We start from the raw sequence: 18,636 nt of genomic DNA, 5'->3' as shown, positions 1-18,636 counted from the left end.
GCTGGATACCACTACTCCAGAATTAGGGCTGCCTACCCTTGCTTTGAAGTATTATAGAGAAGATATATGGTAAACTGCAAAACAGCAGCTATAGTAATTGTAAGAAACTGGCAACTACAGTTTTATGGTTATGTCACAAGGTTAGGTATGCTGAAGAACAACAAAACCAAGGTAGAACGGCAAAGTCTGACTTGAACCATGTCTTCATCCACTTCTTTTTCCTTGTCTAAAGCAAATTCTTGTGTTTCTTCTTGCATTGTGGTCTTATTTACTATGTTCCATTTCTACCATAGGCAGTGAACTTCTGGCAGGTATTGGTGATGAATGACGAGCACACAGAGCGCCGCTATCTGCTCTACTTCCTGCTCAGCTGGGGCACGCCTGCTTTGGTCATCATGGTGCTGGTTATTGTCTTGCTTGGTGGCTATGCCTGGAATATCCACAGCGTCTATGGGCTGGTGCATGAAGATGTGTAAGTATCAGATGGCAGAGCTGCCTAAGGGAAAACTCTTAGTGGTCTCTCTGGTTTTACAGTTATCTGTCTCTGGAATAAAACATGACAACCCCAACACAACGATGAAATATTCAGATCTATTGCATGTCTCTTGGGAAAAGTCGTCTTTGATTATTTCCTGGAAGATTCAGATGGTTCTTGGGGAGTTCTCTTTTTAACTTTATTGTACATATCTCAGTTTTTCTGTGAGAAGTGACCCTGTGAAATACAATATCTCATTATGCCGATATCCGCTGTGTCATAACAAAATATCACTTTTTTCTCACCCAGTTTTCCCACAGCCAAAAAGAAGAGTTTACTTTCTTACTTGCATGGTTGCAGAATAGCAGGAACATCCTGTTGATGACAATAAATTCCTTAGATTAAGAAAAAACTCTTTTCTGAAATTCCCAGCATCACAACACAAAAGTAGAGGCCTGTGGGAAAGCTGGTCACAGACCAAAGATTACTTCTATTAATCCTGCCAATATTTCACTTTTAACCATCCATTACTACACCTACCTGTAATTCTGCAAAACACCAGCAACTTTAAAGACAGCAATAAATAAATTACATTATAATAAATGATAAATTGCAGTATTTTCTACAGGAACTTACCTGATCAAATTCCATACTACCATTCTCTAAAATGAGTTCATAGGTAATTTAGGGAAGTTTAATGCAATTTTAAGTTACATTCCCTTCTGTTCATGTTTGCTCAGTTTAACTTTGTAGGCTGATTGACACATTTTCTTGAACACTGCATTTGGATGGCAAATTCTGTTGCAGCTAGTACAATCATCCTTTGTGAAATTGCTCTCCGAAAATGACAGCAGAATATGTCATATCATGGTTTTCTTTGACGCTTATGGTTCATTTATAGTTATATATTACTGTCACTGACATATTCATATTGCAGTGGATGAGACAACAGATGACAATAATAGACTGAGCAAATATATTTACAAGTAATTGCAGAGTAATAATCTAGTAAAAGTCATTACAAGCATTGAAGACAAAAAAAGGTTGGAATCTCATAAACGGAGTCAGCCTGTGATTAATATTTTGTGATTCATTAATAGTCACTTCTGAACAAGAAATTTAAACAATGGCATTTATCTCATTTTCCTACCCTCTTAGTGACAAAATTTGAAATAAACAAATTAGTCGTGCATAGTAAAAGGAACCAGCAAACTCTGGACATCAGTGCAGTTCATGAACTACTAGGTTAACTGCTGCCCTCTACATGACATGGGTGTGGGATTTAGATGTGGGTTAATAAAAATATCAGTGTTAATTCCATAAAATTAGTTACTGCCTAGTTCTAGCTCATGCCAAGTTATGTTGCTGCCAAGATAAACTACCTGGCTTAACATGGACTCCATTTGACAGTTCCCCAGAATGCTTGCAATGACAGTTAACAGTGAGATTAAGTTCACAGAAGAAAGTAAAAGATTAACCAAGAATGAAATAACATTCAATGTCATTTTCTACACCAGGTATTGAAATAATAATAGATACTTTTATTGATCCCTGTGGGGAAATTTTCTTTTCACCTCCCTCATCTTGCTCTCCATGAGAGCAAGCTTGATGATAAGAGGCAGCTTCCAGTTATGGCACTCAGGCTGGGGATTAAGGGCCTTGCTCAATAAGTCACAGATGTGCCGAGGCCAGCCTTGAACCAGCAAGCTTCTGATCACAGGCACAGAGATGTAGCCCACTGACCCTCACACTGTCCCCTAATGCAAGGTCTAGCAGTGCAAGATCTCCAATATCAACAGACATTTGGCCAATCTATGTACAGTAGCAAAGCCTCATTTTCAAGGCAATAATACTGAAGTATGGGGGTACTACTTACATTTACATTTACAGGATTTGGCAGACGCCCTTAGCCAGAGCGACTTACATAAGTGCTTTGAGACTCTGCAATGAATTTCCGATGCTAGCTCAATAAGGACCCAAGCTATGAATACTATCTCTGAGAACTCCATTGAGTAGTGCAGAATTTTTTTTTTTTTTTTTTTTTTAAACACACACCAGAATAAGAGTCGAGAAAGAATATAGAAGTTCTACGTCAGGTATTTCTGAAAAAGAAAAGTTTTGAGTCGTCGCTTGAAGACTTTTAATAGCCATTCATGGAAAGTACAGTAAATTTAAGCCTTTACAAAATACAAATTATATTTATGTTTACTGGGAGATTATGCATTCTGTAGTCCCATGTGCTGTCCAGTCCCAGATAGTAAATATTGTGGAGGCTTCATTGCTTCTGTTTCTCAATGATGAATGAAAATGACCAGATTGTTATGAGTACTGAGTCCCGCATGAAGATGAATGTTCAAATTGTTTTCCCTTTACAATAAGAAAGCATTGCTTATCAGTCTATGCAGCTGTTAAAGGGTCAAGTTACGTTACCCACTGATGGGTTGCAGATGCAGTGTTTGAGATGTGAGGCGACAGAAGGAATGCCTTGCAGCAGAGTGATCCAGTGGCTGGTGCGTGGTGTTTTTGCTCCACAGGTGTTTCATCCCGAATGTGTATGCAGCTCTTTGTACAGCAGCGCTTGTGCCCTTGATCTGTCTGGTGGGTGTGCTTGTGGTGTTCATTCACGCCTATCAAGTCACCCACCAGTGGAAGGCCTATGATGACGTCTTTCGAGGGCGAACCAACAGCGCAGGTAGGTGTCCATCTTGAACTCCAGTGCCAAATCATGTCTAATATATTTTATACAAGAATGCCTTTGCGGCTTTATGGTATTTATTTTATTAGAATGGTAACATACAAATGGTCTTTTTGGTCCTTTGAAAACATTCATATCAAAATGCACTGTGGTGCCAGTGTCCATATGTGTGTGTGTATGTGTGTGTGGTCCAGGTATACCTTACCTTGTGGGGACCAAATGTCCCCACAACGTGATGAATACCTGTTTTTTTTCAGTTTCCTGGTCCCCATATGGGAAAACTCCATTTGATAAAAATCCGTGACTACAATGAAAAAACTAAAAATGTAAAAACCCTTTCATTTTGTTTGGTTACTTATGGTTATGGTTAGGGCTGGGTAGGGGTTAAGGTTGTCATAGTTACCGTTAGCATTTCTCCCATATAAGTGAATGAACAGTCCCCATAAAGATATGATTACACGACTTGTGTCTGTGTGTCTGTGTGTGTGTGCACATGTGTGTGTGTGTGTGTGTGTGTGAGCAGGACAGTCAACAACTGATGAATGATGTATGCTAGCTTTGCTTGTTATGTCCTCACTGTAAATAGCAGGTACTATGGGATGCTGCCAGGTATTCACCACTCAGCAGCACGAATTTCAAAAAGTCAAGCATAGTGTGAATATGTTCCCCAGATAACAACACTAAGAATGACTTAGCAAATATTTTTCATGGACATTTCCAGGACAAACTGTGTTGCATTCAAACCCGATCACAACCCCATCAGTATAGAGACAGTCACAAAATATGCCTCCAAAAATATGATCTGCCAGATAATATTCTTATTTTTTGTTTGTGGGCGTGGTTCCCATTTTGTTTTACAGCCAGACCATAAATACTGTATCCTGTGTACTTAAATCAAAAGAATATTTTCAGGGCTCTGATAGAAGGCTATTTTTTAAAGTCTAAAGAAATCTATGTTATTTCCAAACGAAAATGTTTATTCCTTTTAAGGAAATGTTTAGGATACAGAATTTACCATATATCTAATGTAAAGTTTAGCTCTGTGTGTGTGTGTGTGTGTGTGTGTGTGTGTGTGTGTGTGTGTACGTGTATGTAATTGTCCCGCGATGGCCTGGAATCCCACGGAGGGTGTACCCCAACTAGATGCTCCATGTGACAGGCTTCAGGCACCCTGTGACCCTATCCAGGATAAGCAGTTAGAAAATGGATGAATGGATGGATGGATGGATGGATGGATGGATGGATGCATTGTACTACCTCAGGTTTAGTCTTTAGCTTTTTGTTCCTCTATATTCATAGTAATACTTTAACTTATTTGTACTGTATAGCACCAAAGACAAAGGATCCTGTTATTTGAGGGAAACTTTAAGGTTATGGAGTCAATACATTTTTAGACCAGGTACTTTGTCAACAAGTGTTTCTTATTTATGTTTTCTTAAAATGTAAATGCCTGTTAATGCAGATGTTTATGTACTTGTAGATGTATAACAGTAAATGCACCTGAAAGTAAATAGTTATATGGAAGCTCTTTTTTGTAATGTACTTCAAATTACTTCCTGTAGCTTAAATGAAACTACTAATAAATCAAACCAATTCTGTTAAATGGCAAAGTTGATACTTTGCTCAATGCATATACTGTAATTGCATTCATCTATTGCATATTTTCAATAGTCAGCTGGCAGTGAACATCATGATACTAAAAATAAAATGTGCTGAGTCACCAACAACCCTAGAACATTTCGTCATGAGCAGAATAGTATGCGTCATTGAAAATTTCTGTCTAACTCTGTTACTGCTGTTAGGTGTTGTAGATTGTAGGTTGTAGAACACCTTAAAACCCATTTATGGTTTCATTATTAATCATAAAAACATTCAGGACTATGGTATAGATGCTGATACGGTGGATATTCACCATGACATTAATGTGAGCTCAGTTGGTAGCACTGTTGCCTCAGTCCGGAGATGAGGGTTTGGATGGATTGGAAAATGGATAAATGAATGCATAAATGAACAAGGTTAACCATGTGTACAGTAGTCTTACTGCTTTCTTGTACAGATATAAGTATGGAATATGTCATACATCCACCCTCTGATCACTTATATCCACGTCAGGGTTACAGAGGGACCTGAAGCCTGTAATTGGTAGCACAAGGCTGCTTGTCCACCACATGGCACATACAGTATAAGATGTTTATAAACCCCAATTTAGACAATGGGAAAGAACCAAAATACTTAGAGAAAACCCACATGCCACAGAGAGAAGATGCAAAATCCATTCACAGTGCCGAACCCCCAGTCATGAAGGTGTAAACCCACCCAATCAAGCTGCCCCCCCCTTTGTGTGTAAGCTTGTGTGACAGGGCTGGGACGACCTAAGACATATTAATAAGCACAGATGCATTTTAGTCTGTTATTGAAAGTAACGGTTAACCCCTCAAAATATAAATTCCTTCCCTGTGTGAAGATCTATGTCATTATAAGTTAAGTATCAGCACTGTGAATTAAATCAGGTCCACGTAGGTATTTAAAGAACTCAATTTCTATTATGTGCAGATTTAATATCATATGGATAGGCTTGTGCCAGACAGGATTAGATTTGAGTTTGTTCTCAAATTATCGTGAACTCATGATCAGAGTTCATAGCATTTAAGATTTAATATTTTTCTTGCTGTTAAGCTGCTATCTTGTAGGAATTTGGGTTCTTATGCTGAGAACTGCATAAATTCAAAAAATTGGTTTCACCCCAAGGATTTACAACTGTTTTAAATAATCTTGTTAACCTACTAATTAATCTGAAACAAGCTCTTAATAGTCATTTTATAAAATACCAATGTCCATGGTATTTCTGCAGTCTGTGTCAACACCGAGTCTGAAAAACCTGATTAGTGTGAACACATTCCCAAGCCAAAGTCTGGAATGTGCTTAGATAGGTAGGGAAGGGAGAAGACGACCATCCACATGCAGAGCTGGGCGCAGAGAGCAAACCTGGGCCTGTTGTCTATTCACTCTTTCTCTGCAATGCATGGCCTGTTTTTCATTGCAGTCCCATCCGATAACCAGTCTGCTTGTTCGTCATTAGCAGCTGTTCTATTCCGATGACACACTCCTGGTCTTAACTTTTTTTTTTTTTTTTTTTAGAAACTTGGTATCCTATGATATTAAAAAAAGAGTCTCTGATTACTAATGAAAAAGGTGATTTCAGAGCCGGTTTGACTCCGTTTGTAGGAAAGCTTAGCACTACAAAGGCTGGCGTAGCCGATTCCAAGAGCCACATGGCGATAATCCCTGTTTATACCTCAGGCTGTTGCTTAAGCACAGTGTTGTTTTTAAAGTCTGCTTAACCCTGTGGGAGCAGCAGCTGCAAACAGGCATTCAGGCACGTAGCCAGCCCTCTGACTGGGCATCTCATCAGCCCTTTTCCCCTCTCTTTGTTTTTTGGAGAAGCATGTCCTCTCGTGGGAAGTGGGCCAGACAACTGCTGGCCTCAACCACTCAGAGACCTAATTTCACCACTCTGACCTTTCATTGTTTGTACTCTTTTACCTGACCTAGATCACTAAAGTCAATATACAGTCTTAAATGTTATATTTCCAATAAATAATGCATTTATTAGAAAAGCTAATGATTTATAAATCGATAGTGGTGCAGATATAGTAAGAAACCAATATGTCATTTTCATGAAAATTGAAATTCATGAAATTCAGAAATAACTGAAAAATTAATTTTTGTTACCAGTTTGCCATATGGGTGAATAGCGGAGATGGTCATGCCTGGATGTCCAGCGTTCAATAATGATTGTAGACCTTCTCTAGCAACTGTACATAGAAGAGAGCAATGGCACAGTCTCTCAGCCTAATGATCATCTTGCATGTTTCCAGCAAAATTAAAAATGACCTTTTACTTCCCCCCATATGGTTTCTACACACTCACAGAGATATAACAGGTCTCTGTTACAGCAACTTTCCTGTACAAGTTTCCTGGAAATGCTGAAGCCTTGTTGCCTAGCAAAGGGGAGGGGGGGGGTTGACTACATCACTCACTTAGCATGTCAGGCCCTGGTCTCCTAGTGAGTTTCTGTGTATAGCTGGTGTTGGTTTAGCCATGTCGTGAGCCTAGCTGTACCTGATCCCATCTCCTTAATGATCTCATCTTGTGCAGTATTCCTTTAAGACCATTACTGTAGCAGTGTGCTACTTTTACAACCGGCAGCCCAGTAGCATGCCAGTCCAAATATGGGGAGCTCTGCTCTATAATAATATACACCATATGGACAAAAGTATTGGGACATCTGGCTATTATACCCACAAAAATGTTTATGACATCCCATTCTAAATCCATAGACATCAATATGGAGTTGGTCCCCCTTTGCAGCTATAACAACTGCCACTCTTCTGGGAAGACTGTCCACAATTTTGGAGTGTATCTATGGGAGTGCATAAAAAGGCATTTTGGACAATTCTATGCTTTGTGCGGGACAGTTTGGGGAAGGCCCTTTTCTATTCCACCATGACTTTGTCCCAGTACACAAAGCAGGGTCCATAAAGACATGGTTATGGGAGAGTTTCGTATAGAAGAACTTGAGTGGCCCACACTGAGCCTTGACCTCAACCCCATGGAACACCTTTGCAATGAACTAGAATGGACCAACATCAGTGCCTGACCTCACAAATGCTCTTCTGGGTGAATGGGCAAATATTCTCACAGATATACTCCAAAATTTCGTGGAACCCTTCCCAGAAGAGTGACGGCTGTTATAGCTGCAAAGGGGGGACCAACTGCGTATTGATGCCGATCTATTTAGAATGCGATGCCATAGAATTTCCTGTAGCCAGATGTCCCAATACTTCTGCCCAAAGAGTATAAATATAAATATAAAGTAGCATATATTAATCATGATTATTATATACATATGGAGCTGACAACAGGACAAAGCATAAGAATAAGCCTCATGCATGTGGGAGCATGAACAGGCCAATGTTTATATACATCAGGACGCAGCATGCAGGGAAAAACACAGGGCAAGAATGAACTAAATTTGCTAAACTAAACGATACACTAGAACTGAGGGGGAAGGCTCAAAACTGCTAGTAGCTAGTCACATTATCCAGTCATGGCCAGTTATACGAGTTAGGATCAAGCTTACGTCACCAGCCCACATCACAGCTGGCGATCGACAGAACTACATTAAACGTTTATGCCTTCATGCTGCTCCCTTTTTTGATAACTTCTGTTACCTTAATTTTTCAGAATATTTCTGGGAATGTGCTCCCTTGACTATGACTCGCGTGAGAAGTGTGAGATGCCCTGTGTGCTCTTTGTTACAGAGGTTCCAATGGTGCTGACAGTGTTTGCCCTGGTGTCCCTGGTCTGGCTTTGGGGAGGACTGCACATGGCTTACAGGCACCAGTGGATGCTCATCCTTTATGTCATTTTCAACTGCCTGCTGGTAAGACTTTTGTTACAAACTGGTTTGTTACAAGCAGCCTTCCATTCAATATCCTCAATCTCTAGTTCTCATAGATTTCATTTACAGTCCTTTCCCATAACCTATTCACTTCTTCAGAATCTTTAATAGTTTAAGTTTTGCTTACTGCAGTCACAGTGCACCGCTGAGGTATCACAAAATATGCCATTGCTTAAGCCAAGGCTAATTCAGTTATTATACTTTTTTTGCATTATGTATTTAGTGTTTTGTTTAATGATTTTTTATATTTATATATATTGTTATAATAACATACAAGTATAATTATATATAATTACTGAATACTAATCCGTCTGCAAAGGCCAGCAGATGACACATAAAAAGTTTAGCAATTCATAAATGCATAAAATACATGTGCAGTGGTGGTCTGGAGGACGCCAACCTGTTTACATGATATTTCACTGTGATCTCACAGTGATCTGTGAATCTGGGTTTCTTGTACCTTTTTGCTTCACTCAGCAAGGGGAGCAAAAAATTGTATTCAGTGTTTCCAGATAGCAGGGGGCCTGTAAAAATAATAAAAACAAAACTGCTTCATAATTCGCATTTATTAAAAAAAAAAAAAATCAAGAATTAAAGATGATGTGATTATTTGATATAGTAAAAAACTATAATTATGGTTAAATAACTAGAATTGAATTTTATAGCAACATTCATAAATGCTCAACCCCACCAGCAGATTTCCTCTGGCACTGGCCCTGCAGTTCGATTGTCAAAAATAAAGAAAGAAATTTGGTCTGTTTTTATGATTAATCCATATTTGCTTTTCAGAAACACGTTCTCTCACCTGCAACTAGTCATTAACCATCGATCCCTTTGGCTTCCAGGGCCTCTATGTTTTTGTAGTGTACTTCATCATGCATAACCAGCTGTGCTGGCCAGTGAAAGCTAGTTACACAGTGGAGATGAATGGTCACGGCAGCCCAGATTCCACCTTCCAGGGTAGCAGCACTCCTGCTGTTGCTGAAGAGATCAGCAAATCGACACAAAACCTTATCAGTGCCATGGAAGAGGTATCAACGCCATACCCATCATATTCTTCACCTATTTGTTTATCTTTTGGCTTTATCTTTGGTATTTTATTTGTTTTATTCTGCTTATGCCAAGCTTATCCCAAGCAACATAGGGCACCACATAGGGTACACCCTAGATGGGACACCAGCCTATTACAGGGCATAGACTATGGAAAACAAAGTAAATTAGCTTAGCTGCATGTCTTTGGCCTGTGGGAGGAACAGTAAGTTTCACAAGTTTTGTTCAAATGAGATTTGCAACACAAGACATGTACATTGGTGAGACAAGGGATCAGCGTGTTCCTATGGTGGTAATAGTTCTGAGCAGAGTGTGTCAATGCTTGCCGGTTCCTAACTGGGAAAAAAAAACACATGGGTTCACATATGTTAATAATTATGTTTGCTAAGCTGTAGAGAAAGCAATGGTATAAACTGGAAAGAATGTCTGTACTATTTTCAAATAATGACTTGCTTTAATAGTAAGGTTCTATACCTTTAATAACATTAACTTCTGTGATCTCTCTATATAATTTACTGTCATGCCCCGCTCGTCCGCTCCTTCCATTTGCCACACCCCCCCATCTACCCCGTGTGGATTCACCATGTTTACCAGCTTTTTCTTGTTGCTGTCATTAGTTTAATGTATTTAAGTCTGCGTTAGGTATGTTTTCCCGAGTCCGGTCATTGAAGTCTTATGTCTGTTTTGTGCCTTGCCTTGTCGTCCTCTGTAATAAATCCCTCATTCCTCGCTTCCTCATCTCCCTGCTCCTGTTTCCCCGGTCCGAACATGACATTTACTATGATAAAGAGAATAATGATTTACCACTGACAATAAGAACACAATTTTTTTCATGCCTCGATTATCACATTTCTATTAATGCTAAGACTGAATAGTGACAAGAAATCTTCTGCCTGCATCAGCATTTTGGTTTCTTGAATGGGTTAATATGTGTATACATGTATATATGTTTTGTATGTGTATGCCAGCATGTGCATTTCCTCGTATTGGCCTCCATCCATGCGCACCATGTATGACTGGCCATTTGCTGTAGGTCTCCACGGACTGGGAGCGAGCTTCCCTCAGGCCAAGCAGCCAGCCCAGCAGTGTGTTTAAGCAGGGGCCCCAGAACGGCACAGCCTACACCACCGAGGGAGGCTTTATCGGCACTAATTTGGCCACCGACGAGGAATCCCAAGAGTTTGATGATCTCATATTTGCATTAAAGACTGGTGAGAGGCACAGGCCTATTCAGAAGCCATGAATTTATAAAAGTCATAAATGGTTTATTAAATGTTATTAAACATTGCAATTATCGATAAAGTGCATCTAGTTGTCTAATTTGACTAGATAGCTACAGCTGTCTAACTTATCTGGGGTCCTTAGGCTGACATCACGACAAACACTCACTCTTGGAAACGTAGCTCACTGATTGGATGCTGTTCTGGGGAATGTTCTTTTTGTAGAATTTTTCTTCTTTTACCATAAGATATTGTTCAAATGTTAGTGCTGATACTGTAATCATTGCATATGCATTGGTATAAGAAACTGCCAAGCTAAATAAGAGCAGAAGCCCAGTTTCTGAATTTAGATTTATATGAACAATAAATCTTTGTGATTGCCTGTTTCTGGTTATTTAACATTTTGCCAGTGGATTAACTTTTTGGCCGTACATTCATTTTTTTATTATGTCTGTGATCTCTACAGGTTCAGGCCTGACCATCAGTGACACGGAGTCAATCCATGGGAGTCAAGATGGTGGCAGTGTTGCCAACTCCCAGATTGTAGAGCTAAGAAGAATCCCTATTGCAGACACACATCTCTAACCTCTCATATTTTGTATTGGTAAAAAAGATCAGTATTTTTGTACTTTAACCGCTTTTTACTACGCTAAACTACATGGGCTAGTAAAGATTTTTTGTTAGTTGTTTGATGCAATGAAAATGGTGGTTTGATTCCTGTTTTTGGGTATGTCCTGAATGTGTATGTATATTGAAACATGCACATATTTTTTTTTTGTCTTTTCAGTGACTTATATCTACTGAATGTAAATATCATGTAGAATTTATAGATATACAGTCTTAATTGTGTTGTCAGATGGTGTAGCATTGTTAATAAATAATTCATGATGTTTTACATGGGAGGTTTGCTTTCATTTTCTATCACACATTTAAAAAAAAATACCACTCAAGCAGACTTCTTTATTATGAAATCTTAACGGTGGAATCATTGAACAGAAAGAGAATCAAGGCTGACACTAGCACCTAATTTTTATCATTTAAATGTACAGTTAAAGACAACACCAAGGTTATCTTACACAGCATAATGTCATTTGTACAAAGCAGAATCTAAAATTCCTTATAATAAGTAACCCTTTTTGTAAAAGTTATGACTAAGACAGTTTCTCAAATGCTTTTCATATTTTTCAGTTAAAGAAAGGAAATCTTCTGAATGTAGTTCTTGAAGGTCAAAAATCATAGAAATGACAGTCTTGGGAAGCTTGCTGATGTTACTCGCTTGTATTGTGTATGTCGTGCCAAAAACAATAATCCCTTTTATTCCAGCTGAAATGATTTATACAGTCAGTCTTTTTCATAGCTTATACTGGATACAGACAGTTCGGCTAATTTGTGCTAGAAAGTAAGATGTGTGGGATGGGAAACCACAGACTTTGAAAAAACGGGCCAGAATGACAAGTCATGGAGAAATGTAGAAAATTTTGAGCTACCCGTTCCAACCAGACAGAAAATGACAAGCGTCCTGTCCACCTGACCCCCATCTCCTCCCTAACGTGGCCCTGATGCGCTTTGCCTGTGGCTTGTTACCCTTGTTAGCTTTTGTATTTAAGTACCTGTTTGTCTTGTCAGCTCCTGTCCAGCCATTGACCTCACTCCTTCTGTCTGCCTGCATCCTCCCCCTTATTCATCTTTTTGTTTTGTTCCCTCATTGTCTGGTCTGTTTCCCTACTTCTGCTTAGTTCAATAAACCCCTTTTGTTCGCCGAAATACCTGTTCATTAGTCCTTTGTCTCGCAACTCGTGACACGTTACACAAAATGCACATTACTTCGTCATGAATTTGGTCCTTGTTTGTTGATGATAAGTAAGCACGTCTTGACTTACTGCCTTTAAAATTTACATACAATGCAAAAACACTGAGTCTAATATTAGAAATTGTGGCAGAATATACTAGGTTCTATCATCACTGGGTGATAAAAAAAATGATTATTTGCAGGTTCTGTATCAAAGTGTCCCAAATATTTCACTTTTTTTAATTAATCAACGTTGTCAGGTACAAAAATTTGTATATAGTGAAATAAAATTTAATTAGATCCCTCCTTATTTTTTGTTTTCTCACTCTGCAGCACAGGAAAAGATAAAGAGCTAAAGAATCCAGGTAAATTATCACCTGCCATGATTTACAGACCTCAGAACATAGTGTTGTTGCCTTTGTTATTTTAACACAAATGTCCTTGCCACTTATTGAATACAGGTTTGTGGGGGGAGGCCTGGAGCCTATCCCATGCATCATAAGGCACAAGGCGGGGGTGTACCACAGATGCAATGCCAATCCAATTTTTTGCACACACACATGCACACTCATAAATGCAACTAATAGATGAATTTGTCATAAAAATTATGCATAATGTCATATATCTTAAAGGGTCCATGCTTGGCCTATAACACTGTAATATTATTTTATAGCGAATGGCTGCAATACAAATTTTAATGTAAATGTCTTCGTTATTCCGCCTGGGTTATATGTGTGTCGAGTTTGCATGTTCTCCCCATGTCGTCGTGGGGTTTCCTCCAGGTACTCCGGTTTCCCCCCACAGTCCAAAGACATGCTAAGGCTAATTGGAGTTACTAAATTGCCCGTAGGAGTGCATGTGTGAGTGAATGGTGTGTGAGTGTGTCCTGCGATGGGCTGGCCCCCCAACCTGGGTTATTCCCCCACCTCATGCCCATAGCTTCCGGGATAGGCTCCCTGAAGGATAAACGGTTTGAAAAATGGATGGATATCTTGTAGCCAGTGCTATACTTATATCTCTTATACTTGAACTATATCTCTGGCATTCCCTGGGAAAAAAGTTTTTTTTCTACCTTTACAGATCCTTCATAAATGTTTAGTTCTGATGCCTGATGAGTACTAGTTTTGCTTCTGAATGGGGAAAATAACTAGCACAATGCACCTTTAAAGGGTTTTCATGTTATGCAGGAGTTTGATACATGAATATTGATAAATGCACAGATCTAGTTCAGGGATCGTTCATATATTAAAAATGACAAGAGTTTAAACAGCATTTTTAACTATACTTATAGGGCCAACAATACTGTATTTATAATTGAATATAAAATAAATGTTTTGTTTTGTGCATGGATAGATTTGCTGCTGCTTGTGTGTTGAACAAGAGTTCTTGTAAGGGCAATACCCTAATACTGGAATAATCAGTATCAAATTATGTATTCCATTTGGCACTGCTTTCAATTGGCAATGTGTGTTATGGAAATGTTTTTACATTATTACAAACTCATTACTTGTTGTTACTCGCTGGCTGTCCATCTTATGTACTTCAGTAAATAACAATCTGTAAATTAAATGTTCATTTAAAAGTGCTACTAACAGGTGTATGAATCTGTATGTCAGAGACTGGCAAGCAGAGCAGGGCACAGAGCTGCCTCCATGACGACAGCACTTCTTGTGCCGTTTATCTGTGGGCTCTGTATATGTCATTCTTATAAGATTAACAATAATCCTGTTACTAGTAGGCTGTAAAGTCATAGAAAACATACAGGAAACAAGAAATAAAATAAGAAACAAAGATAACCATTATAATTAGAATAATCAGCATTTGATTGAAACATAGATTCAATTTAATAGTAAATCATGTAGTTGAATTAGTCAAATAAATTTTGCTGTACCTCAATGCAAATGAAAGTGTGAAGTAAAAACAGACGAAAGCTCCTGATTCATGCTAAGTAAGGGGCTGTGCACAGACACAGACAGAGCAGAGACAGCCTGCTAAATGGCCCATATACTTTGGAAAGGCAGGATCAATCCATTCAGTAGATGCAGATCAGAATGTGGCCATTAATTAATTTAGCAATGCTGAAAGAAGGCCCTTCTGGAGATTACATGAATCAGCACTGGCTCATCCTTCAGTGAGAGAGACAGGGAGAGGGGATGAGAAGGTGGTGGGGGGGGGACAAACCAGTGACTCAGGCTTTGCTGTGTCACAGGAAACCATGTGCAATGAGGAAACCCTGCTTTGCAGACACACAAAATCCCTTTCTGATTCTATACCAAGTAAACACAAATACAAAAACATAGTTACCAAGCAATCCAAACTAAAATGATGCCATATATCAGTATATAGTATATCAGAATTGGAAACCATTATAGTACCTCATGTCAGGATCGCAGCTAGTGTTTCTGGGCCCCTGACAAAATGTCACCTTGGGGCCACCACATCATTATACACATACTGTATAAGAGCCCCTCTAAAGTGCTGAGCCCCCTGAATCTTGGAGGGTATCCAGGTTCCTACAGCACCTATGCCTCATATTAAGATGCCTGAAGTTTGCCTGCTATCCTCCTAGGTCTATCACTATATACATTTTTTTATATTTAAAAATATAACGCACATCCAAAGAAGGATTCAATTAAACACACATATACATCGTTTGCATTCTAAAAATGTTTTTCTTATGGTTTTAGATAGAAGAGAAATCTTGAGACACTGCTGGTTTTCTGCCAGCATTTAGACATAAACATAAAGGCAAGACAACCATGAAAATCCTCACATTCAAACATTGAAGCCCCAAGAGAGTCCATGGTCTGTTTATGCAACACTCTGTTATCCTAAAACACTTGGGTAGAAAAGAGTACATGAGTATATCAATTGAATACAGCCTGTTTTGGGATGCATACCAATTCTGTCAGGAGAGAAAAGCCTGGATGCTCTTTGTATTAGAGGAATGTACAAGAAACAATGTCAGGTTTGGATTTGTAAATTAAATTTTCAGGTGATCCAAAATGAGTTTCTCTTTTCTACAAACTACAATTTGCGAGCATGTGTGTAAGTAGACAGAAAACTAGGAGCAAAGAAAACTACTTTGATATGCAATAGAGGCAGCGTGAACTTCTGATAACTCCAAATCCTCAGCTCCTGTGCAATCTTGATAGATATTCCAACCAGTGGAAGCAATGCAACTAAGAGAAACTCCAGGAAGACCAAATGGGAGGGGGCCAACTGGACTACCACTCTCAACACCACTGTTCCCTGCAGATGATTCTGCGCTGTGTAGCTGATTCAGGACTCATTGTGACTCAGGGGGAAATAAATCAACCAAATTAAACCGCTACATGAATCAGCTAAAGTCTAAGAATAGACACACAGAGGGATTGGTTTTTAATGAAACTGTAAATGATACTAAGAGCCTTTGAATATATGGGACAAAGGTGTAAGTGAATAAATTTAGGAATATCTGTATTTTATAACCTCTTGTATAGTACCCTATAAGGAAAAGTCGCTATGGCAATACTTTGTTCCAAAAAAAGGTTTCCAGCGTCCCTGAGAGAACCAAGGTCTTTATCCCCCAACCACAAAATAATATAGACACTGAAAGCCTTCTGTTTTATAGCATTCAGTGATCAGCAGCATTTATTTATATGTTGCTTAGTAATCTTTTTCATATAGGATGAAATCTGAATTCAATTGCAAAATCTATCCTTTCATCCATCCATTCATTTTCTTTCCAGCCACTTTCCAAGTACAAAGATTGTTTTTCTGTTATTTTTTATTTCACCGTTCTCGATAGAAGCCCAAAATCAAAAACAATGCAATTAATAATACTTTACTTATTTAACTACCAAGTTTAAAGTCCTGTTAAGTATTTATAGAAATTGATATGCAGGGATCAATGTGATCGACAAGTAATAGAAACAGCGTGTACCTTGTCTGAAGAAAATCAGGTCTGTTGTGTCTCTGGACTCCTCAGAGCCTATTGTTAGCATTTCCATGGCAACCCCTCCACTGCGCATGCATGTTACCCTTTGTCATCAATTCCACTGTAGGTAAACAGCTGGTGTGATCTTTCAGTGTGAAACCCAGACTCCTAGTAAAGAGGTTGCAGATGTACATGGAAATTAACCTGTCCTCAAATTATTCTTCCATCTTGTCTGGTCATCTTCTAGCAATGTCACCATAGAATAATATTGCGACATAGCCTAGAAATTGAGGAACTTTGTTATAAGTTACATGACCATAGAACTTGGAAGCAAGGACAGAACAGGTAAGCTCTTGGGTAACAATCAAATCTTGGTTTTTGGGTAACAAACCAATCAAAATGACAAAAAACGTAAACCAGAACACTTTGTTTTGAGCCCTGCGGCCTGTATCACAAAGCAGGATTTCATGCCTGTTCAGATACCTTGTTGGATTTACACAGTACTCCAGTTTAAATGGACTTTATTTTCATTCAATTACATTTAGCCCCAACTACCTTAAATCTGACAAGTCATCTGATTAAGCAAGAAATCCTGCTTCATCCTCTCTCTCGCAGGAAGTCTGGGGGAAGTGAGAATTCTTGAATACAGAAAAACAATCTATTTTAATAGTCTGGAACTTCCATCTATCATCTAAATGCTTATGCCTGGTGAAGGTCATGGGGAGGGGGCGGGGGATAGTGCATAACACTTGGTTAGACCCGGGATGGGATACCAGTCCATTGCCAGACACATACACACATGCACCACAGGTAATTTAGTAACGCAATGTGCCTGGCCAGAGATCTTCCTGCGGGCTGGGGACTGTGTCAGCAGGATTAGCAGGAGGGAGAAAGGAAACAGCTGAGCCTTGTGTAATGTCAGCACTCCCTAATCGCCAGCCCGCTCACCACAATAATACCATGTTACTCCTTTCCTTCTCCAAACGTAAGTAGTCCTCAATGACCTGGCCCTGCAAGCATAAAAGACATGATGGCCAAGAAGTAAGCATTCATCCGTCCATCTCCTACCCTAGCTCAGGTCACAGGGGTCACAGAGCCTAACCCAGGCAACATAGTACACAAGGCTGGGGTATATCCTGAATGGGATGCCACCCCATCACAGGGAGCTGCAGGCACTCACACACCAAATTATACTCTATGGGCAATTTCAGTGCTAAGTAATCTGACTGCATGGGCTTTGAATGGAAAAGAAGTAAACATCTTTGTCAAATTTGTATGACATGCTGACTGCATTTAGTGACCGCCAGATAAGGTTACATTACACGTAATGAAATGTAATCCTTTGCTTTTCTAATTTCATGTCTAGCAACACTCCATCTTGGCAAATGACTCATTCTGTTGCTGGTATAATAATGTAGCACATTTTGAGTGAGAGTAAATTCTCAACTGAGTTTTACTCAACTGCCTCAGATGGTAGACATCGTCTTTCCATTGTTTTGCTGAATCTGTTCTGTGCTCTGTTCTTTTTCTGTCAAATATGAAACACTATTTTTACACAAACATACAATACTTCCGTTCTCTGAACTGCAGAACTTAACTTTAGAATATCTAACACCTCCCTATGATGTGCCACCCAGGAAATTAATTACTTGCTACCGTATAGCTCCCATCTGGCTTGGGGTAAGAAAATTTAGGATGAAGATAATTCACCATTGCATGTTCTCCTCATGTCGTCGTGGAGTTTCCTCCGGGTACTCCGGTTTCCCCCCCACAGTCCAAAAACATGCTGAGGCTAATTGGAGTTGCTAAATTGCCCGTAGGTGTGCATGTGTGAGTGAATGGTGTGTGAGTTTGCCCTGCGATGGGCTGGCCCCCATCCTGGATTGTTCCCTGCCTCGTGCCCATTGCTTCTGGAATAGGCTCCGGACCCCCCGCGACCCAATAGGATAAGTGGTTTGGAAAATGGATGGATAATTCACCATTTAAACCCTGCTGTGATACATTACTCAGTGAGAGTCAGAATA

At 39.3% G+C, this 18,636-nt stretch overlaps 1 protein-coding gene and 1 long non-coding RNA gene across 4 annotated transcripts in view; one reads left to right on the top strand and one right to left on the bottom strand.

Annotated features, from left to right (window-relative positions):
* Positions 1-11,799, top strand: part of adgrv1 (adhesion G protein-coupled receptor V1) — a 105,552-nt gene extending 93,753 nt beyond the window's left edge. For both annotated transcript variants that reach the window (XM_048982871.1, XM_048982863.1), the window contains 6 exons: positions 294-472; positions 3,010-3,167; positions 8,495-8,616; positions 9,480-9,665; positions 10,718-10,895; positions 11,371-11,799. In XM_048982871.1, coding sequence (XP_048838828.1) covers positions 294-472; positions 3,010-3,167; positions 8,495-8,616; positions 9,480-9,665; positions 10,718-10,895; positions 11,371-11,489 — 942 coding nt within the window. In that variant the 3' untranslated portion in view covers positions 11,490-11,799. The remainder of the gene's footprint in view (positions 1-293; positions 473-3,009; positions 3,168-8,494; positions 8,617-9,479; positions 9,666-10,717; positions 10,896-11,370) is intronic.
* LOC125712778 (uncharacterized) lies at positions 468-16,854 on the bottom strand. 2 transcript variants are annotated; one of them, XR_007383398.1, is made up of 5 exons: positions 16,619-16,854; positions 9,440-9,615; positions 9,095-9,158; positions 822-6,985; positions 468-712 (listed from the first exon to the last, which is right to left on the bottom strand). It is a non-coding gene; the product is annotated as an uncharacterized LOC125712778 (long non-coding RNA). The 2 variants fall into 2 exon arrangements; XR_007383397.1 differs by having other exon boundaries at positions 822-850.
* Positions 16,855-18,636: the final 1,782 nt, after the last annotated feature.

This window comes from Brienomyrus brachyistius, chromosome 2 (genome assembly GCF_023856365.1).
Source record: "Brienomyrus brachyistius isolate T26 chromosome 2, BBRACH_0.4, whole genome shotgun sequence".
NCBI classification, from domain to species: Eukaryota; Metazoa; Chordata; class Actinopteri; order Osteoglossiformes; family Mormyridae; genus Brienomyrus; species Brienomyrus brachyistius.
Note: the sequence above shows the minus strand (reverse complement) of the source record. Positions and strands in the feature narration are given on the sequence as shown.